At 42.7% G+C, this 22,829-nt stretch overlaps 2 protein-coding genes across 4 annotated transcripts in view; one reads left to right on the top strand and one right to left on the bottom strand.

The window, feature by feature from the left end:
- The window catches only part of LOC6614122 (hemicentin-2), a 71,154-nt gene extending 50,713 nt beyond the window's left edge, over positions 1-20,441 (bottom strand). The window contains exon 1 of the mRNA XM_032721224.1: positions 20,005-20,441. The gene's annotated coding sequence lies outside the window, so the exon portion shown is untranslated. The remainder of the gene's footprint in view (positions 1-20,004) is intronic.
- Positions 7,987-9,445, top strand: LOC6614127. Of its 3 annotated transcripts, XM_032721225.1 has the most exons (4): positions 7,987-8,098; positions 8,167-8,181; positions 8,244-8,571; positions 8,629-9,445. In XM_032721225.1, the coding sequence occupies exons 1-4, from the start codon at positions 8,088-8,090 to the stop codon at positions 9,181-9,183; spliced, it is 909 nt and encodes a 302-aa protein (XP_032577116.1). In that variant the 5' UTR covers positions 7,987-8,087; the 3' UTR covers positions 9,184-9,445. The 3 variants fall into 3 exon arrangements, with proteins under 3 accessions (XP_032577116.1, XP_002038580.2, XP_032577117.1); XM_002038544.2 differs by having other exon boundaries at positions 8,244-9,445; XM_032721226.1 differs by lacking the exon at positions 7,987-8,098 and having other exon boundaries at positions 8,170-8,185; positions 8,244-9,445.
- Positions 20,442-22,829: the final 2,388 nt, after the last annotated feature.

Genomic DNA, 22,829 nt, shown 5'->3' on the forward strand with positions numbered 1-22,829 from the left:
GGGCGTGGCAAGTTGGGAGCAGTGGGTGGAATGGGTAGTATGGGTGGCATGGGTGGCTGTTATGGCACTCTCAACTAGCAGCACCGCAATGAGCCCTCTTTAATATTTAAGTCGAGCTGAAAAATGCAGAAGACAAAGGGATAAGGCGCAAAGTTCAACCGTTTCGCGGTTAAGTGTGACAATATTTTATGGCAAGTGTCAAGGGTGCTCCAGGGGTGGATAAATCTCTTCCGCCGATGGAATGTATATAGCCCGGATTAACCGGGGAGAGTGCAATAAAAGTTAAAGACGACCACCGACTACGAACTGCCGACTCCCCGAAAGTGGCAGTATACTCGTAGGGAAGTTCGTGTGTATTTAGGTCGCTCCTGGGGGCAGACGGCTTCATTAAGATAAACCAATAGCTGCTAAATTGTTAACATTAGGCATACATAATGAATTACGGCGCTGGGGCTTCTGAAAATTTAAGTGAGCTACCCACGAATGAGGATATGCGTTGCGGAGCACAAGGTCCTGGCACCCGGTTATCTATGAGCTCGGGGGCGCATTTCTGCGGGATCCTTGTCTGCTGTTTAGTCATTCGTTTCGCCTGTTAACAATTTCCTTGGAACAGACAGGCGACAGCAGTGAGGAGGAGGACTTAGGCATTTCACTCAGCTGCACCTTTTTGCCTGTCCTGGCGAAGTGAAGGTTGAGTGGAGATGACTGGCAGATTCCCGGGAATTCATAATTTAATGCCAACTTACACGACACTTCGCGTCATTTCGCATCGTTTAGCTCAATTTTCGAAGCGCTTGCACAAACGGGTGCTTAATGAATTTGTCTCGGTTTATCAGAGCCCAAATAACAGGTTGATTATCAGGATGGCTGCCTTATTTGCCTAATCCTGAAGATGGCTATTGCTTGTAGCCCATTTTAGTTTTGGAATAGGTAATTCATAGGCGGATTAAATCAAATTTAATATAATATTTATGTATTTTTAAATGTCATATTAGGACAAACTTAATTTCAAATAAATATTTTCATAAATGTGTATATTTTACTTATATTATAATAATGTTTATGCACATTATTTTTTTTACTTTTACGTTAGAATGTTTAAAAAAAAATAAAAATGGTCTTGCAAACGGTTTTGGTATCAAATAATAATATGAAGGAGTCCCCCGCCTAAGAACATAAATTATTCAAAGCAATTGAAATTAATTTCTTTCCAAGGTGAAGTCACCTTCTCGAGCCGAAAAGCCTCAGGAATCCGGCGGAAGTGACGACAGTGGCAGAATGGGTTGCATCCTCCATTTCGTGCGGTGTAACCGTCTTGGGCTTCAACTTGTTTTGTTGTCGCATGTTCATTTGCAGTTTTCCGTTTGCCTTTTCTGCCGCCTTCAACTTTGCCTCCTTGTGGCCTCCAGAGGTCATGTGCTACCCACTTCCCGTTCCCTTTCGCTTTCACTTTGTCTCCGCTTAGACAATTTGTGGGGTTTTGGCCCCGGGCACCCGCTTTTCCATCCGCTTTCCCACCCCCCTGCCCCGGACACCATCCGCTTTTCCTTTGGCCAGGCTGCTCTGCTGTTTTGTTGCCTGACTTTTTACATAATTTTGTCGCTCGACTGGCTTTGTCCTCCTTTTGGCTGCTGGCCTCCACCTCCGCCTGGCTGCCCACTCTTCCTCTTTTCCAGCCCAAAACCCACTGTCATCCTGTTTGTGTTATCCTATGTGTTATTTTCATTGTTGTTGGCGGCATTCTGTGAATTCGTTGCGGCCATTTCAGCTTGTAATTCACTTAAAACCGCACACAATGACAAAATTTAGCATTAGTTTCAGCCTCAACATGCCAGCGAGCTAGAAACAGAGCCTTTAAATTATGTTATTAAATTTGTTTACCGAAGAATTCGGGGATCCTATCCCCTGTCATCTCGACTTGAGCTTGATAACGTCTGCTCCGCCGCCAGTTGACGCACAAATCCTGATGCGTCCCCGGCATAGTTCTGTCCTATTTTAATTAAAGCCAAGTTTCCAGTAAGTCCCTGGCCTAATCGAATTGGCAAGTTGAATGGGGCTGGCTTGTCGGAACTGCCATGCTTCGCCGAGACGCTAATACCTTAATCCACCCTGAAATCCCGAGCACGCGTTCCGGTGGCGATGATTTCGCTTGATTGCTTCGATTGTTCGCAATTTGCCGCGGCTTCTCGCGACTAAGTGCTCCTGAAAACTTGAAAAGCGACTAGGCTGAGATGGAATGGAATGGTGGAGAGCATGGGAGCTCACGGCTCGGTTGAACTTTAATTGGCGAGGGCCGCGATACCAAAAAATGTCTCATTTCTGCGCGACATGAAAGCGTCACATTATTTAATATAAAACTTGCTCCGCCAGCCATGGGAACAATGCCTGTTCGCTGAGTGAAGAACGGAGAATGAAGAATGGCTTGGGAACGAGGCTCGGGGCGCTATTAAATATTGACGCGCCACACAAAGGCGGCTAAATGCCACAAAAGAACTCATAATGGCGACTTTGTGCCACTCTAATGCCATTTTATGTGCTTTATTAAGGCCCAGAAGTGAAAGGGAAGCGGGCGGGGCTGAAGTGTCGCAGAGACATTCATTTAAGGCGATTCCCCAAGTTGTACAACATCAAACGCAAATTTGTGTCAGGTGAAGCATTAAAATTGCCAATTACCGCACAATACCAACTCATTTGCCCACAAAGACGGCATTACCTACGTCCAAAAAAGCGACACTGAACTGGGCTTAGGAAATCTCAATTAGGATTAGGCAAACTAGTTATTTCAATTATGCGGAAGTCGGCTTAATCAAACTCGAGTGGCAATGAGTGTATACTTCCGAGGAGGCGAAACCATAGTACGCTGGCAACAATTTCAAAAAGGTTTCACCTTAATTAGGAAGATTATATCAATAATTTACTATAAGATATGTATCATATGTATGCATGTGCTCACTAAATCAACCAGAGAATATTTTAGCTCATGGACGAATTCCCACAAATCCTGTATAATTTAGATCTAAAGCCAAACAAAAATGGACTACAGGGGTGTCCCCAGCCACGAAAAGCGCCGAGAAAAGCCAACTTTATGACTCACTCTAACCAGAACCCCCCTTCTCATTCAACACCTCGACCTCAACTCAACCCCAAAGAAAGTTTCTCGGCGACCCCAGCATCAGCATCCTAGGGCAGGAGTATAGATACGGATGTATGGACATTATGGTCCGTACGGTCAATTTATTGCGTTCGCGCTTTTCTTGCATGGCTGCACATTAAAAAGCAGATTTAATTAACTTTGGCCAAACTTTTATTAATATTGAACGCGTTTATGGTGGGAGGACACAGCTGATGGCCCCACCATTCGGTGGCAAGCTGATGGGAAAAAGGAAAAGGGCGTTAAATGCGCTAAGCAAGTTTAAGCCGTAATAATAAAAAGTAGCGCACAAGAAAATAAATAAATAAAAGACATACCATCAGCACGCATTACGTACACAATTTACTTTATTGCATAAACTGATTATAGTTTTAATGCCGCACAGGGCGAGACTGGGAGGACACGGTCACAGGCCGCAAAGAAGGGATTCCCCGGGGCGGATGCGTTCGACATTCAGGCTGGCGGGCAGGAAAACTTTAATATCCTGACGTTATTATCATTATTAAACTGTGAATGGCATAATAAACGAACAGCGCGCATTCCCAAGTTTTCACAAGTACAATGGGCGGTTGCGTCGAGAAGTGCAGAGAATCTTAAGGAACATTGAACTTGAAACTATAATTCTCCATTTTATCGCTAAGTTTTGAATTGGAAATATGACATACATTCAACGATACAGCAAACCTTTAATGTCTCTACTAAAAAGTCCATTGACTTAGACAAATATTCCACTGTGCATCAAGTGTGGCGGCAGAATGTTGTGTTTACCGTCGACATTCTAGTGAAGTGCACCAGCTCAGGGCCAAAAGACAATACGCCCTATTATCGATGTGCGGCTTGAAGTTATGGCTGCGTAATAATCTATTGAGATGCGTTTTATTGCGCATACGCCGCGTACGCCAGCCAAGGCAGAGGCCTGCGGAGTCGTAAACACTTCCATGGCCCTGAGCTGCACTTAAGATCCACATGCAGTGCATTAAGAGCCCCAATGGCATTCGCTTGATGGGGATTGGATATGGGGATTGGTCTGGAGAATGCCAGGCCAGGCCAGGCCAGGCCAGGCGAATGGAAGCGGAAAACTATTGCTAATTTCGAATGGCTGACGGGATTGAAAAGTCTGAGCAGCGATGGCAGCTTTCGGACACATTCCTTCAGCGTTGATTTCGCTTCGCAGCTCATTTCGTTCGGGGCACATGTGGGGCGGTCAGTAATTAGTCGTTAATGATGCATTTCCCCAGATTGCATGTCTCGATTATTTCGTTTCACTTCGTTTGGCTTGGGTTACCCACCGGAGCACGCACATACTTTCCGAGTTAATCTTGTATCTGGAATCCCGGCAGACACGCAATATTGAAGCCCTGCGGAAAGTCAACAACAAGCGCGGATAAAATCTTCTTACTCACGTCATGAGTCGGAGTTTTCCCGTACCGTGATTCCTTTATCCTTATTTACCTGTGAGGAGATAACAGAAGCGGGGTGGGAGGTGAAAAATTTGTACTTGCCATTTCAATTTGCTTTGCATATAATTATTATTGTATTACGCATACGCCCGCGTGCCACACACTCACTCCTACATTGGGAATTATTCTTGCGTGCATGATACAACTTTCCCAACTTCAGCCACCGGATTTCCATGTGAGTACACAGGGAAAAAATTTGCATAAATCCAGGACAAATATTTGCATTGCTCAGCTTTTCTCTCCCCATTTTCTGCAGCATTTAAGCCATTAATTTGCATTCATGAAATATTGCCTGATATTGGTTTTAACTTCCAGCCAAAATTATATACCTTCAAGCATTGTGCAGACGGGAATTGAGTTTCCTTAGAATTTCAGCTGCTCTGCGTTGGCATTGTTTAATTTATAAGACATGGCAAAATCCTCTTCGTTCAAGTAGCTCGTGTGATTGCCATCGAAGCGCTGGCTTTAAATTAAAAATATATATCCGTGGAAAAACCCATCAATTCGTGGCAAATTTATTTTACGTCATTTCGGAATATTCACCGAGAGTTCCCGCCTGACCGGGTGAACTGACATCTGGACTTGGCTGTCATTAATTTGCTTCGTTAATGTGAAAGCAAACAATGTGAAAATAGCGCGTAGTCATTATATTTTACATTTATAATTAAAATTATGCCACTCCACTCACAAGTATTATCGATAATGCTTATGCAGGACTCAATTTGATGTTACATAATTACAAGAAATAACACCGCGGGCCATTTCGAGTGCAAACAAAGGCACAATTAAAATCATTAAAAAGTACAATGTCAATGGGATTTGCACTAAAATCACTGGCGCTAATTAATGCAGCCCCATGGCTAAATCCGGCATTATCACCAAGATGATATCTTGCCGTCACTCACTTGGAAATTAGGCCCATTCACCGCCTCATCCCATTTAGATGTTTCAAATGTGCTGCCGTTATCTTTTCCCAGAATCTATGCACCTGTCCGTGAAACTCATTCGGTGTTCAGTGAACATCGAGCTAATTGATTAAAACAAATTCAGTACGCGTTTAATTAAATTAAAATTTTGATTTTATCGCAACTTTGCCCCGCAGCATATGTTAATACCCGCGGGGGCTGTGGCTTTAAATGGAAATTTAAATGACATTCCAGCCAGAACGGAAGTGAAACTGCCGCCTGGTTGCAATTACCCCACCTAATTAATGATCAGCTAGGCCGCAAGTACGTGCTTGATTAAAATTTGTGTGCTGCTAACGCATTAATTAAAGTTTCATAAGAGGCAAGCAGAAAAATGGGAGAAAAGAAGGCCAAACAAGGACTTCTATTTAAATATTTATTCCACTCATTTGTATTGTGGAAGAGACCCCGAGACCTGGAGACAGAAATTACCTTCAGCACACAAATTGCATTTGCGTGTCAACCGCAGTGCGCAAAAAGGGGGCGGGAATGTCCTGGAGGCGTCCCAAGTTTGAATGTGCGACTGTGTGTGAGAGTGAGTGAGTGAGTCTCTGGAACATGCGAAGCGTGCGTAAGTCGGCAACATGTAAACGCGTATTAATTAAGCCAAAACAAAGCGCCGCCGCTCAAGAACCAGACGAAATGCGAAGACGACGACGTCGACGGCGACGAGGACATGCAAAAGGAGTGGCACGTGGGCGGTGGTGGCGATGGCAGGGGGCGTGGCAAGTCGTCCTGCGAGTCAAGAGCTCGCTCGCTGCCATTTCCCCCTGTCAAGGACTCAATGTGTCCGTAGGAAATGGAAATGCCCTTATAATACACCAGACGTGGTAGATTTAATTTCTTTTTTGTATGTGTGCGGCTTTCTTTGACTGATTCTTTTGATTCCCGTTATACATTTTAATTACAACCACCTCACACATAACTCGCCTATCTCGCTGTAGTTAACAGGCGTTTTATTTAAATAGTCCCTTAATGAACAAAACAGCCTCGCCCAGTCCTTGTCCTCACCCCACCAGGTGAACAGCTCTCGAAGCTGTCGGCCTGCCGGCGACACTCTCCCGCCATTGTCCCACCTGTCATCACCAGTCGGTCCGAGCTGCCACAAATGTCAGTCGCCGCTTTAAACGCTGCTGGCAAGACTAAGCTTCAAGTCGAAAACAACAAACAAGCAGTTAGAAAAATTAGGTACACGATTTATAAATAAAACACATTATTATTAAGAATGCGGGGAGAGCATATAAAGGAATTTGTTCTATGTATTGACTACTTAAAAAAGATTCGATATTCAGTCATTGCGTGATCAGTATCAACATCCGAGTTGGTTTAGCCATGTCCTTCCGTGCGTCCGTCGATTTGTTTGCAAACTAGAGTCTCAGTTTTAGATCTAACCGAATAAAAGTATCAAAAAGGTTTTATTGTAAGTGCGTTATAAGTCCTTTAAACACTTTACCACTTTCTTTAGGAAAGAAATCATATCATCGTTGTTTTCGATTATAAGATGTTCTAATTTAGTATAAAAATTGAAATATATATTCACTGGAAGCATATATATATGGATGTATATCTTTTACATTCAACGTTTTTCGGCTGAGTGCATTTAAATGCGCGAGAATGATTTTCGTGCCCACTTTAATTGCAATTCGTGTTAATTTCGCCGGCGAAACTGGGTTTAACAACCACTTGAGGCGGCCAGCTGCCACTTCATCGGTCATTATGGTCAGCCATAAACAAATCAGCAAACAAAGTGGCAGCCACCTGCCACCAGCCGTCTTCCAATGGCCACGTCGCCACTTTGCACACCCACTTTTCGCACAAATTGCACGTTGGGCGCCACAAAAGTTGTGCCCCAAGAAAAAGCAAGCGGAAAGAATGGCCGAGCGAAGAAAGCGAAGGGCAACAAAGGAAAGAGCGAAAGAAAATCTTTCATTATCATGTCACGTCAATCGAAAAACAATCTAATGACTGCACATGATTTCTATCTCAAATAGGTTGGACGGGAGTCTGGGCAAGGGGCAAAACAGGACCGGAAATCGCCCTACATACACACTGGACTCAAACACAAATGCCCACAGAAGTGGTTGAAAAGTTTGCGGCCAAACGATTATTATGCATTAGCCATGCTTAAACGGTTAAATCAACTGTAAATCCCTCTGCCCACAATAAGGTCGTTGGGGGCAGCCTTCGATGGGCGGTCAACTGCACAAGTCAAGTGTGAACTGTGTGTGGATGAGTGTGATTTGATAAATCACTGCGATATAACAAGGCTCAACGTATCTGAAACTTAGATACCATGGCGGACAGGCATTTCCAGTTGATTAGGAAGTACGGTTTGGAGTTCACTTTTTTAAGACACCAGATTTAGGATAGATTATGTATCTATCCTAAACCTAGTGTTAAAAAAATTCTGAATGTTTTTGTTTTTGGGACGAGCTTAACAGGCTTTTCAGTATCGGTTAAGTTTACCTCTAAATATTTAAATCTATTAAGTGTGCAATATTTCGGATTTTAATGATGTACAAGTAAGTAACAAAATGACTATAGTGTCTATTACTATTGCTAATATACATATTTCCGTTTTCATTCACAGCAACCGACCCACGGCGTAGGTATCGATATTACTTACTATCCAGATCTGAGTACTTTAATATTTTCCTTTTTAAACAGAATCAGTCTAGAGGAGGAAGTTCAATATATTTATAAGTACCCTCTGCTGCCGACTCCACTGATTGATTATGGATTTATCTACAATCTGGTGTGCAACAAACCTCGGGATGTCAGTGTGCCGTTGATCCTAGAAATTGAGCCGGAATTCAAGCCCAAAGACAGTGCTGAAAAGCCAAAGAAGGTACCTAGGCTTTCATACCATTCCCGATCCAGTTCAATGAGTGAAGATGAACCGGAAGCGGAAGTTCAAGTTAAATACAAGTGGAACTCGCCGCGGCTGATGATTCTCTGCGAAGATGGAGACATCAATTGCGCTATGCACTATCTCGTTGAGTCTCTTCACGATCCCTTCGCCTGCAATGCGGTGACCACTCTTTTCCTGCAGGAATCCATATTGGAGGAGTTCGTGGATCGCATAAGGGATCGCCTGGAACCGTTAAGCACCGATATCTCCGGGCATCCGGCTTATATAAAGACACTGGAGAGGCTAAACCACTTAATGGCAAAAACAATAGTGGGAAATCCCAAGACTGTTCCAGAAAATGCGAGTCCCATGCTGGTCTACGACCTGAACCATCGTTACTTGGCCGATGGACCCACCGGGGTCATAACCCTGCATACCTTTCGAACCATGAAGGATGCCGCTGAGCTGCAGGCTAAGGAACCACTTAACTTTACCTCTGTGTGCATTTGGAACGAAAAACTGGCAGCCGCCTACGAACTGGTGGCCCGATTAAGTCCGCTGATCTTCACGATTAATTGTTACTACGTTAATCTAAACGAAATCACTCTGCCCTTCGTTTGCAACTTTAACTCCGCGAAGATTGTCGACGGCTACCACTACGAGTCGTTGACGTTTCAGGGAAAGCGCAAAGTAGTTGTCCATCCAGTTGGCACCATCTGGGCAAAGTTGGCCCGCGAGGCACTCGTCCAGTACTGATCTCTCCCATCGGGGGACGCACTCGAACTTCTTTTGACAGCCAATTTAAATTACTAGTCATTGATCTGGGGGCACTGGCTAATTGACTTTCCGGTTGGGCAACTCAATTACCAATTTAATTGCTACAAAACGTCTGGCCGTCCCAAAAGTTTTGGCCTACCTATTTTCCGGGGAAACTCAACAGGCCTTTTCCCCGAGCATGATCAATGGAAATTATGAGTGACTTTGTATTGCGATATTAAAAATTCTTTCTGTGAAGTAATTCACCTAACGTGCCAATAATTTCAAAAATTAACTTTGCTCCATTGGCACTTCCCCCGTTTACCCCGCTCTACACAAGTGGAGAACAAAGGCAACAAAGGCGGTTCGTGTTGGCAACAAAATGTTGAGGCTGCCAGGTGAGTGGGTGGTGGTTGGGTGGGAGGTGGCTGGATGGCGGGTGGAATTTCGAAAATGCCATAATTACTCCACTTGCTCGCTGCTGAGGGTCGGTCGTGCAGGGGGTGGTGGTAAGGAGGGGCAACTGGGCGGTCATATTAGTGGCACATTTAGGCTTGTTGGTTGCCCAAATAATACTGGAATGACTTTGGCAAACGGGGGGCTGGGCAACTTTATAATGTACTTCCGTTTGCTTTCATTCACATTGCAGCGGAATATCAAAATATTTGACATTTGCATAAATAACACGGCCAACGACGCAGATCCCGGGCAAGTTGAAAGGCAAATAAGGCTCGAATTTTTCGCCCAGCCCCAAACCACACACATATTGGAATTGGGCAAATTTAAAAAACCAGCGCATGCCAAGGGGCATGGAATGGAGGCAGTGCGGAGCGGAGCGAAATATGCAACGCAGGCAGCGAAAACAAAACCGTAGAATTTCTGCCCACCAGAGTCGGGAGTCCTGACCACGGACTCCGGCGGAGGGTGGGTCCGGTGGCTATGGGCAAATAAGATTTGCGTGGAATCCAGCAGAATTCTGTTGGCTACCGGGGTTCCGGCGCGCTGTGGCATAGTATAGCATGTCGGCAAGCAGGGCCCGCTCACTAAATAAACAAATTCATAAACAAACAAGTGCGAAAATACTTTACTTAGGCCCCCGTCCGATACTCTGATGGAGCCATTCAAACGAATTGTTCAATATAGGCACGCTAAATTTGAAATACGACGGGCAATCTTAGCATGGAAAAGTGCACACTAAAAAATATATGTATTTAGGACTCGTTTATGGTGGTAAAACAGATAATATTATTAAAAAGGCTTTTAGATACTGATTCCTGCTCAAGAATGTAAGATATGAACTCAATGTAAACAGCTGGTGTTATTGTATATGTGCTCATATATAAAGAAAACACCATACAATTTTCATGATACCCACATTTGTTAGTAATTCACCTCAGTTTCCAGTTTTACACTACCCCATGTAAGGGCATATCAAAAAAAAAAAAAAATCTGCGAAAAACCAAATATGGAAAACACCCAGCGCGAAATGAAGTTTATTTATCCAGCGAATGGGCAAAAATTAGACGCGGCTGCATGCAAATTGGCAATTAGGAAATCCTTTATTTTATGAATTTTTCGCCAGACTGCCGATTTCATTTTCTTCATGTTGGCTCGTCGCTCCGGTTGGGCTGGTAATGAAAATAAGTGGCTTCTCCACCTCTGCCTCTACGTCCACTTCCATCTCAGGGCGTTGAAGCCCCATTTAGGGCTTTTACTCAAGTGGGTTGTGGTGGGGGGGCCAGAGTTTCATTTTTCACGCTTTTATTTGGCATTTTATTTTGGTAACGTATTTAATTTCATTGCAGGTTTTTGCCGGATGATGTGGGCCATATGGATGGAAATGAATGCCGTTGAGTGGAAGGTTAGCTTGGGCAACTTGTGATGTTTACAATTTAAATGGATTATTACGGTCGAATTGTGAGTGCTGTTTTTATGGCATTATCTTTGCGAACAGTGGCAACTTCAACTGAAATTGCTGCAATCAGAGAATTAATGAGTTTCTAAGGGGCACGCTGTTTTTCCAGCTCAAATATCAGTTTTTTCCCTTTTGACTTCCCCAAAACAATAACAGACTGACTGGTCAGGATCAAATGCGGATATCTCTTGAAAAATAAATCCACAAGCGATAAATTTCGGCGTGCGGAAAACTCGCGAGGTTGGCCTGGAAACCGTTCACTTCAGTTCAATTCCATTCGAATCCCGTCCATTGGTAATTGCAAAGGTGAGAGCCACAAAAAGAAAAAAAACCCCGAGCGACTGGCACAAAACAAAACAAAGAAAAGCTGGAAAAATCACCGAGGGCAAAGTGGAAATCTCGGTTAAGTTGAAAGATTACATCCTGTGTGGAAGGACGTGGGCTGCCCAGCCTAAAAGTCAATTCCCAAATCAGCACAGCCAAATGACTGCGAAAGTAGCTTATTTCAATCGAACATTTTGCGGGGTTCTGTTTAAACTGCTCAAATCCTTTTATTTTAACGACTTTAAACTTTTCTATTGTCTGCACGCTACCCACTTCTGCTCCTTTGCTCCTTTTTGGCCCGATTGTTTGGCATTGTTTCATGCAAGTTTGATTTTCAAATCAACTGCAGGTTGCCCTCGTTGCCTCATCCTCGGTCTCAACCCACCCTAATCCTGCCCCCTGTTCCTGTGTTGGTTTGACTGTTGTTGCTGTTTCGCCCCATTCAGTTGTCAAAATAAAAACCTGGCAACCTGTTGCTACGGAGGATTACTCGTGCATTGAATGCCACCCTCTCGAAAGTCCCGCCCATTCCGGCCCCACTTTCCCCCATACCACGAGAGGAGGAAAAGTTTTCGCTTTGATATTTGATTTCTCTGCTGGCCTGCAATGGCAGAAATCACCCAAACGGAAAAAGGTTCAAATTACCGCGAGTTTTTAGCCGTTTTCAGTCGCCGACATTTTCGTCCTTCTCGGTTCTGTTGTGACGTTTTTCGTTTTCGTGTTGTTTAGTGTTGTGTGCACTTTACTTTTCGGCTTTGACTTTTATGCCATGCTGGTCTAAGTTTCGACCCAATCAGGACGCGCAAGGACTCTAAGCCACTCGGGCGGTGAAGTGGGGAATGAAAGTTTTGACAAATATGCCGGAAAGCAGAGACCATTCAGTTAGGGCATACCGATAGGATTACGGCAAAAATGTCAGCGAGCACAAAAATCACATACTACGCACTCTTGCAAGTTTTAAAAAAAAATGAATTTAAGATGTTTGAACTATTAATGAAGTAAATTACGTTAATAGGCATGTGTCCACATGTGTTCCGCATGTGTTTTTGCACTGATTTGAATATTAAATAATATGTACAAACAATTCTTTTCACAAATTCTCTTTAATAAACCATCGCGCCACTTTAACATCCGCTCAATATCGATTTAATTAATTTGAGATACGTTGGGGCTGATTAAATATTTACGGAGCCGTCGTATTTATGCATGTCGAATGTCGAGTGAGTGCCGGCCCCTTTGAGGGATCCTGGGGATCCTGTTGCCGGCTGTATCGCCTGACAGCCATTAGGAATATTGATTTCCATATCGCCACATTAACCAGCGTCAGAAGGCAACAAAAAGTCGCATTCCCGAGCTGCAAAAAATGAGAGTACGCACAAGCACACCGACAAGCAGGATAGCAACGCACATACACACACATCTAAATGCGCTGACGTAATGTGAAAATTATGCGTTGTAATTTGCGCCATCAGAAGGAAACGGAAAGGCGGAAGACGACGCACTCAAACAAACAGTGGCGGCGGAAGGCGGTGTGTAGTGGGAATGTGACAAGGACAGGGCGTCGGGAGGAAAGAAAGGAAAACAAACGCAGAAAAAACACGCAGGGTATTCGGAAGAAGAAGCAGATATAGGCGGGCAAGCAGACACATTTACATATGCATAGCTGTGAGCGTATGCAGATGTGGACATGAACATGTGGACACTTTAGCAGTCAAAGCTGATTCCCAGTTCCTATCTGCCGGCCCCAAAAATGTCCCTGTTGCTGTTGCCCTTGTTGTTTTTCGACACTTTTTCACCATCATCCTCTTCATCTCACTATTTTGCTCGAAGCCCGAGAGGAAGTTGTAAAAATAAATCATGGCACGTCCACAAGTCCCCAGAAACCTTCGATAGAGTGATACGATTACTTAGTTCCGACACAGGAATACCCACTGTATTATTAAAAACAAAAGAAATCAACAAAAATCTATTACCTGCTATGTAGTGTAACATTAATCTTGATTCTAGTCTGAATAATTCTTTAAATTCTACTGTTTTCACTCTAGATTTTCAGAAAATCGAAAGTATGCAGGCATGTGAGCCTGAATATAGGAAACAACTCTACATGCTTAGAAAACCAATGCAGATAGATAGATTTCCTTTCTGGGAAGTTCGGTTCGCTCGACACAAAAACACCGAAAACAGCACATCCTTCCCAGTTCCACGTAAAACAAAAAGGTAGGAGAACGAATGGGGGAGGGACCACCCCTTAGGCAGAGAAAAATAACTGCAAGGAAATTTGTGGTCGCTGAAGAATGTGGCCAACAAGAGGAGCTCAAATTTGCGGGCGCTAAACGTGGCATGTGGCGAACTCAGCATCAGCATCAGCATCCCAGTTCCCAGCATCTCAGCATCCCAGCTTCCCTGCTTCTAGCTCCAATGGCTTCCACGTCCAAGCCGCGTGTGTAAATGCTGCGAAATAAATTTGTGTCGCTTGCAACGTTGGCAAAAAAGAAATGGAAATAAAAATGTGTAACAACGGCAAGAACAAGCAAAGCCTCATAAATGTTTACACCTTGTCTGGGTGGAAAATCAGGCTCCGGTGGTTGGTTGGTCTTACAAGATGGGTGGGTTGTGGGGTGTGGGTGGCTATCGCACGCACAAAACGTGTCAATGACGCAGGTGAAAGGGGGTGGTGGGAGTTGGGCGGTGCTGCGAGTGCCGCTGATAAACGTCGTTCTAATAATGATAATGGCTGACGGTGCATCCTGTTGCACAGTGGAGCGGAAAGGTGCGACTTCCAAGCAGCTAATGAACTCCGTGTGGCCTGCTTTGCGCCACAGTGAACTAGACTTCCTGTCCTGTTCAGCTCAAATAATGCGCCATAATTACAAATATGGTCAACTAAGCTGGTTTAAATTCCATGTAATTATCTTACGAATGCTTTAACCTCGAAACTAAGGGTACTCGAACTATATTTAATTGTATGCTAGGACGATAATAACACCTTTATACGGTGAATATGTTCAATACATTATACTAACGATTCTAGAAAGCGTGAGTTCAAATTATATTGTATGATCTTAGCAGAAGAGATGCCTAAAAAGTGTTTACCATTTGACTGCCAAATCTGGTAACTCTGCTATTATAGAACAAATCGGAACATTTTGAGTCAAAAAAGTGAGCAAAGTACAATTTATTATTCATTTGCATTTGTAAAAAGTAGTAAAGATTATTTTAAAACGCCGCGAAGTCAAAATTTAAAAAAATTAAATACTTTTCTAGTTCGTTTTTCTTTTAGAACGGCTATGCCACCAAAATTATAGAGTTACCAGAGTTGCGACGCATTCGTGAAAGGCGGGCTATAATGAAACATATTACGTTAGAAGTGCATCGCATAAACACAGAATTAGTTTCTTCTAAAATATATTTTCGAGATTTCCAATTTACCCACTGTGCAACAACTTTTTTATACATTTGAACGATTGTTTTTCCCGCCCTAACGTTGGGAGGGTATTCTACAACTTTTTGCTACTTTATGCTGTGCAGATACAATGGACAGCGAGAGACATTTAAAATTTTCGTCGAGCAGAGTACATAATTTGTTTAATGGTGATTTATTGTCTGGCTGTGGCTCTAACAAATGGTAAAAAATTGCAAATTCTTGTGCTCTCTTTTTTCGTGGGCAATGTGCATTATTCTTTGTGGCCCACATTATACACTCGTTGTGTGTGAGCTAGAAATTCTTTTCACTTGGCTCAGTTTTTTGAGCTACCATTCTCCAATTGGCTCGCTTTTGCCACAACTTTTGCTAATTTTTCAGGTTTTATTTGCCAGGCATTTGGTGATGTGGCCATTTTACCGTGGCCCATTTAGCAGCACTTCTTGGCTTCATGTATTTAATTAAAATAGTTTTTGCTGTCATTTAATGCGCTCAACTAATTTTCAGTTTGGTTCGACAGTTAAATATGCTGCAACTTTTTATGCCTGAGAGAATTCCAGTGCGACGACGGACTAATGAGGATGGTTAATTAATGTGAACAATTAAATGACGCATATTTTCCGCAATCAGAGCAAAATGTGGCCAGCAGATTTCATGGCTAATCTAAACATGATTTAAATAATTTAAAATATTCTCGTTTTCGTAAAGTGGGTATTGAATGGATACTTTGAATTAAATTTACAAACTCTCAAAAAGGCATAATGAGGCAGACGGGCTCTTGACTTGCAAACAAGAAATAAAATAAATAAATTACGCCAAAACCCACATATATTGAAATTAAATTTGTTTGGATTCCGGCCGGGATCTGGCCCGCAAATTAAAACAAAGGCAACAGCTTGAAAACGAATATTCGGCTGCGCGGTGTTGGAGCGTACTGAAAATGAAATTAATATTAAACAATGCGTGACATTTTTTGCAACAAAGCAGAGAGGCCACGAGTCCGTTTTGCAGGATATATGGAAGCAACAACCGCAGCTCGTTAAAATTGTATGCCAAAACAAACAGCCAACAAGAAGCCGCTTCGAAAAGTTAAACAAGCAAACATGGCCAAAAAAATATATGGGAAAAGAAACACAATATAACGAAACAAAAGGAGTAAAAGCAAGCCCCGATGGAAAATTAAAAATTCAATTCGGCACAAACCTTGGGATAGACATTCTTTTAGATTTCATTTGGGGAAATCAAATACGATACAAAAAATGTGCACTCGAAAGAGTAAAGTATCGCGGCTAATTAAAACCCTTAGATTTGAATATTAATCAATGTCACATATGCCAAGTCGCCTAGCCAGCACTAAATGTGTGACAAATGAAATATTTAAATAAATTTCAGACCCGCAAACATTTTGACATTTTTCGCACTGACAAAGTGCCGCAAAAAGTTGCAAATTGTGGTTATTGTGGGGACAACACAAAAGCTCAAAAAAGACGAATAATTTCAAACGAAACGAGCGCCCAACTCGATGACTTGCATTGGGGAATGCGTTATAGTTTTAAATTCGGAAAAAGTTGTTACCCAACACGGGCGCTGTGAAAAACTTTCGAATCATTATCGTCATGGCGATGATGATGAAAAGCATTGGGGACACTGGGTGGTCGGCCTTTTTTGCAGCATTTGGAACGGAAGTGATTTCATCAAATATTCATATTAACTAATTGGATTTGATGCCAGTTTGCATATTTTGTGTGTGTCCTTTGTAAGGGAAATTGCCCGTCGAGCTCATCAGGCCGCCCTTCCGTTAGGGACACTCGTAATTTAATACACACTGTTTATTTTAAATTAAAAATTTATTTACCCACATGTCATTGAGGGACCAGCCTTTTGAAACCCGACTGCGTTTTCCGACCATTTTCTCCCACGCAAATGCTTACCTAAAACGGAGAGAAATAAATAAATCTGTGTTAGAGCGACCGAAAATGCTATCTTATTTGCTTTTCTTGCTTTCACTGTAATAGAAATAATGAAAAAGTGCGCCCACTTTCAATTTAAAACAGCTGAATCCAAACATTTAATTTTAGTTTTTGTACGAGGCAATGCTTCAACTATAATAAATGCCAAAGGAAGCAAACAACAATATTTAATTTCGGTATATTTGGCAGGTTAACTAGTGTTGGACAGGTTAGTAGAAAACTACCAAAAAGTAAGATATCCCAACTCAACTGAAACTTTTCATATTTCTAGAAACAACTCAAAGGACTATGCCCTAATCAAACTACTCTCCACCTTCACTACCCTGTTTTGGCCAACTTGGCAAGAGAGAGGGGAACTCTTATTCCAGCCTTTTCATTAGCATTCAAGGCGGGCAGCGTTTTCCCAGCAGAAGCGTTGAATAAAATAACAAACATGGCGAGCGGCGAAGAAAAACAAACCTCCAAAAGGCGGTTGGGGTAGAACAAGGCGAAAATGTGTCAGTTAAAGTGGCGTATACACAACATGTGGGCGAAAGCAATGAACTCCGCGGAAAACTTGGCTCGGCTCTTGACTGAACTCTTTTGGGCCAACACTTCGCCCTTTCCCATTAGTTGCACGCGCCAAAAAAGAGCGAAGAAAACGGGGCGAATATTGCGAAATATTAAAAACGAGGAAAATATAGAAAACTCTGCTGTGCCAGTGGCAGGGTGAGCGGAGCGGACGGGATGAAGTGGCGCGAGAAGGGGCCGCAAAAAGAGCTACAAAATAGCATAGAAAATTAATAATCGCGCAATTTTTGCGCCAGTAAACAATGAGAAAGTCTTGGCTCGTTAGTTTCCTCATTATTCTGAATTTTCAACTTGCTCTATCTGCCTCCACAAGAATTTCCCCGCTCCTCCGTGAACTTTTCTTTGTCCTGCCTGCAGTTCCAGTCCAAATCCCTGAAAAGGACAAAACGCAACGCGCCACTGAAAATGGAACGCCGGCAAAAAAGCCTCGAGGTTGTGGGTTTGGGCTTTGGGCTTGCTCTAGCTACTGCGATTTCACTGGGCTGGCTGAGACAACTGTCTGACAAGATGGAGAACGCGATTTTACCGGAAAAATAATGAAAAAAGCGATTTAATATCATTTTTCATAGCAACAAATTCGCAAGTCGCGTCTGCCACTTCGTGTCCCTTTTTTCCATCCTTTGAAGTGCAGTGCAAATGAAGTGTTGAAGCTAAAAAGTTCATGGAATCATAATGGATTTCAGTTTTGTCATATTTCAAAAGCAAGAAGGAAGTGAGAAAAAATGGAGGACTATAAAATCTCGGTAGAAAGCCGATAGGCTTAAAATTGGGGTGAGAAATTTAGAAGATTTGTTATGTTATATAAGTCAGTAGTAGCCAGAATATAAGCCTATAATGCGAAATGCCAATAAATACCAATAAAAAATTTAAAATTATGTTTGTGTCATAGAAACAATTTTAAAATAAGATAAAAGAAACCTTTAAAAAACTTTGTAAGTGTAGAATTGAAGTTTAAATTATTTAGTTAACGATATTGTAGACTAATAATGGGTTCCATGCAATTTATTTGAATCCAATTTTAACCGTGTTCTATGTATTTTCCGAGCACATTGTCATACCTATTTGGCCACTCACAAAGAATCTTTATTAACAGATGGCCAAGTTTATTTAATCAGACAACCTATTTTCGAGTCCTGCAGAGAGAGGACGAGTGGACCGAATTTAAAAGGCAGTCATGCAAATTATATACAGGGAAACAAAATCAAATTACAAGCGGGCAAAAAGGGCAAAAGGCAAGCGACCAACAAGTTTTCCTGGGTGTCGACTCGAATTCGCATTGGAGGCGAAACGACAACTAAATTATTAATGCACAATGAACTTGAAGCGAGACCAGCTCGCCGAGCGGCAAACCAGAAAATATGGCCAGTGAAAAGTTGAAAAATATATGTACGGGTGGAAAGTGGGTATATGGGCGAATGCAAATGACATTAACTTGGTCGAGAGTAGGGCAAGGACAAGGGCAACCAGCAGCGGTGTAAGAGAATGCGAAAAATGGGGAAAATTATAATACGTGGACAAATTGCGTACAGGACAGCAAGTCCTGCTCACTCTTTGTTCTCCTCGCTGTCATTTCACTTTGCATTTTAAATCAACATTTGTTTTTTAGTCGCATACCGGCCATCCTACTCATGTTTCTTTTATTTGATATGCATTAAAAACTTTTCAACTTATTTATATAATTTTTCATGGGAATTTCACCTTTTGAAGTTCGGATATGAAATGCGTAATGATTTTTTCATCGCTGTTAAATAAACAATTGAGCGAGCGGGGGAGTTGCCAAACTTTTCCACCTGGGGATGATACCACAGCCCCGAGGACCTCTCATTTATTATACACTCAGCCGGATGAGAAGGCACCCAAAGCCGGTTGCGTGTATGGGTCTAATCAAATTCTGTCATTTAATTTGGGCAACTTACGGGGCATAAAGGTTAAATGGCTAAGAAATCCACTGGCGTGACCATTAGCCATTTAATTTATGGCCAAAGTCTCAATACTGGCAAAAATAATCATAAATCTTTGGGTAATGTGATGTGAATGTTATCCTTTCACTTTTATTCAGTGATCCTTACGGTCTAAGCCTTTAACCTTTTTAATTCGTTTACTTCTGTGCGTAATTATTGAAAGGCCTTACAAGTATTTTATCATAATTTTGAATTTAAACTAAATGACAGACAACACACTAATTCATGCAATAATAATTGACTATTGTAAACAATTCTGTACAATTTCTCTACCTTTTGAAAACAAACACCTGCCACTTGAAGATTATGCTCATTTTAACCGAAGTAAATTTGCTTTTCAAATCTGTAGTCAAATAAGAAGAATAAAATCCAATCAAACTAAATCCTATTTATATTAAATTGTTTATAATCTTGTTTATAAATAGGCCAGTCCCCTATTGTATTAAATAACCTGCTGATGAAAGTTGTAAGCCCTGACCTGTCCCCCAAAATACCGAATCTTTGTTTATTTATCTATATTCTGCCAGGACTACGGTTATTGGCCGATCATCCGCATAGTTATATTATCATGCCCCGTAAGCTGCTTAACTATTTTAGTTTTCCGCGTGAGAGGGTACTATTTTATTTTCCATATGCAGCGGGGACTTGGAGTTGACTCACCTTTGTGCGATTTTTCAATAAATTCCCGGACTGGCGGCCTCAGAAAAAGATATCCAAAACACGTGACAGATTTGGCTGGATTACATACTCATTACACACACACACAGGCCGAAACTCACTACCACACAGCCACCGCACTACACACCAGCGAGTGCGTGTGAGAATATCTGTGGATTAACTTCAAAGGAGACGCACAATTCAATGATGGTTTTGTTGTTACTTCTGTTGGTATCCTTGAGGATGCACTGCGAGAACGTCGCCCGGGTCGCGTATTACAAATCAAGCATACGCCAGGGTGCCACACAAATCAAGCATACGCCACCGAGACGCACCACCGACGCACGACAGTCACGTCTGGAGTCACAGTCACAGTTTTGGGTCACTCTCACTGGCAGCAACGGTACACACTGAGCGGCAAGCACAACTGAAGCCCACGACAACGGCATTCGAAGTGGCGACGGGTGATTTCAGCAGTCACGACAACCCCGCAAAAGCTCGGCCAACTCGCGGGAAAAGCCGAGCCAGCCAGCTCGGAAAACGGCGATCTAAGAGACTCGAGCTCTTTTCGGAAGAGAGTCCTTTGGGTGCGACTGCCGGCGGACATGCGCAGGGATGCATTCACCAACCGGCCAACTGGCCCAGTGTCTCTTCCAGTGCCTTACTTTATCCCATGGATATGTCCCAAAAACAAACAGCAACAGCTGTTCCGCTGGCAGAGAAGACCCAAAAAAGCTGTCTTCCTTGTTGTCGGCTTGCTCTGACGCACTCTCCCGATACTCCTCGATTTCTGGATATATGTGTGTGGCGCTTGGCGTGTCTTAGGTCAGAAACGTCGGCCTCCGAAGTGGGTGAGGGTATGGGTGTGATGGGAGAACCTTTCCCGGTGCTGGCAGAATTTTTAATTATGATAAATGCCCATTCATAAAAATGAGTGGCATACATTTGCGTTGCGTGTTTATTTTTATACTTCGCATATTTGGTAAATTCTGCATAATTATTATTGCCATTATATATCTCCTTTTTATATCTGCACTGTCATTTTTAGCGCTTTTTTTGTTTTCATTGTTTCTTTTTTGTTTTGCTGTCAGTAATTTGTTAGCTCCATCTTTGATGGTTTCTCCCCTTCTGCTTGCACTTGACAGCCCAAGATTTATGCGACTGCAGTTGGTGGTGATTGCTGGGGAATTGGTAGGTGGGATGCGGAAATGGTGGGCGTTAAGTGGCCAGGAATAGGGGATGGGCCCCTCATGATCGACTGCCGGCTGCAGGTGTTGATGGCTCAGATGTGCCTCAATCACCATCAGCGTCGGTTAATAAAATCACAGGACGACATTTGATGAATGGTTGCGATTCTTGCCTCTGACATTTTTGAGGGGCAACCGATTATTCGACTATTAACCAAACACAGGCCAGCAATTACTTGGCTGGAGGTTAATAAACTTTTCGGAGCAACATTATGAAATAATATCGTTAATTAATCTAATATATTATTTTATTTGTATTTTGTATATATCATATTGGAAAGCCCCGATTGGAACACCCTTCAAAGAACCTCGAAGGGATTCCTGTATATTGTGCCTACAAAGCATTGTTACGAATAATTTTGGAGGATGTAAGATCCAAGAGACTCCATGTCAATGCAATGTCCGACCACTCGACAAAAACCAAATTGACCAAAGTTAATTTAACCACTGTAAACAAGCCGGGACTCAAGTGCCCGGGCACTTGAAATGCTTCGCTGGCCACGAGCAGAGAATAAGGTGCAAAAAAGGACTGATCGGGGCGGAGAAGGGGAATGGGAATCGGGAGGGGTGCTGCAACATACGTATTCGTATACGTACTGTACTGAAAATCAATTGAAGCGCCAACAAACGCTTCAATCAATTTTACTTTGGCAAACATTGAGTGCAAAATAAATCACAGCAACGACTCGAGACGGTGGTGGACTCAGTCCTCCCAGAACCCAGGATATCCAACCAGGGAAAAGAGGAACATGGGATCCTGCCGCCCGCCCACTGAGCTCATCCTTGTGTTTATCTTATTTATGCAAAGCTGTGGCAAACACCAACAATAACAAGCCAGGATGTGCGGCGAAGGCAGCTAAAAAATGAATGAATTCAATGAAATCTGGGTAAAAAGGCTGGGGAACAGGAACGATGCAACGAGAGAGACTGAAAAAGAGTGCAAAAACTGCAACAAACCGATGGGCGATGTGCGAGTGGGTTTGTGTGAGCACATCATGCTTCTTAGAGGCACATCAAACATCTCAAACGGAATGAATAATTTATAGACGCAAAAGACGGGAGGAAGAGACAGTCGCGTAAGCCATCTGCACTGCGATTTCTCACACACGCAAGGGCGTAGATAGCCGCACTTTCGGGGGTGCATAAGATGGTTATTCATATTTTAAGATGCATCATATTTAAGATGCATAAACAGACTTCGATTAGCCAAGGAATATAACTTTATAACATTAATATAACTCAGTCAAACGACTAACCACTACTGAACTTATAGTCTGAGTCCAGAATAGTGTTGTCTTATGTCAAAATAAGCACCCCTGTTCAAAGGACCTGGGTGCACCCCTGCATGCGAAGGCATCTCTCCGGCAGCCACGCATTAGTTGGCACACACCTTCCATTCATGGACTTCAATGCGACTGACGAAATAAAATGGCAATGGCAATAGCAATGCCAATGCAGAATGTAAATGCCAGCCCGAAGTGCTCGGGATAACTTTGCATTTATTTTCATTTTTGCACCGGCACTCGCTGTGAAGTATGCAGCATAATTCCCGCAAAAGGAAACTTATTTGGAGCACAAAGC

Source organism: Drosophila sechellia, chromosome 3R (assembly GCF_004382195.2).
Source record: "Drosophila sechellia strain sech25 chromosome 3R, ASM438219v1, whole genome shotgun sequence".
Taxonomy (NCBI): Eukaryota; Metazoa; Arthropoda; class Insecta; order Diptera; family Drosophilidae; genus Drosophila; species Drosophila sechellia.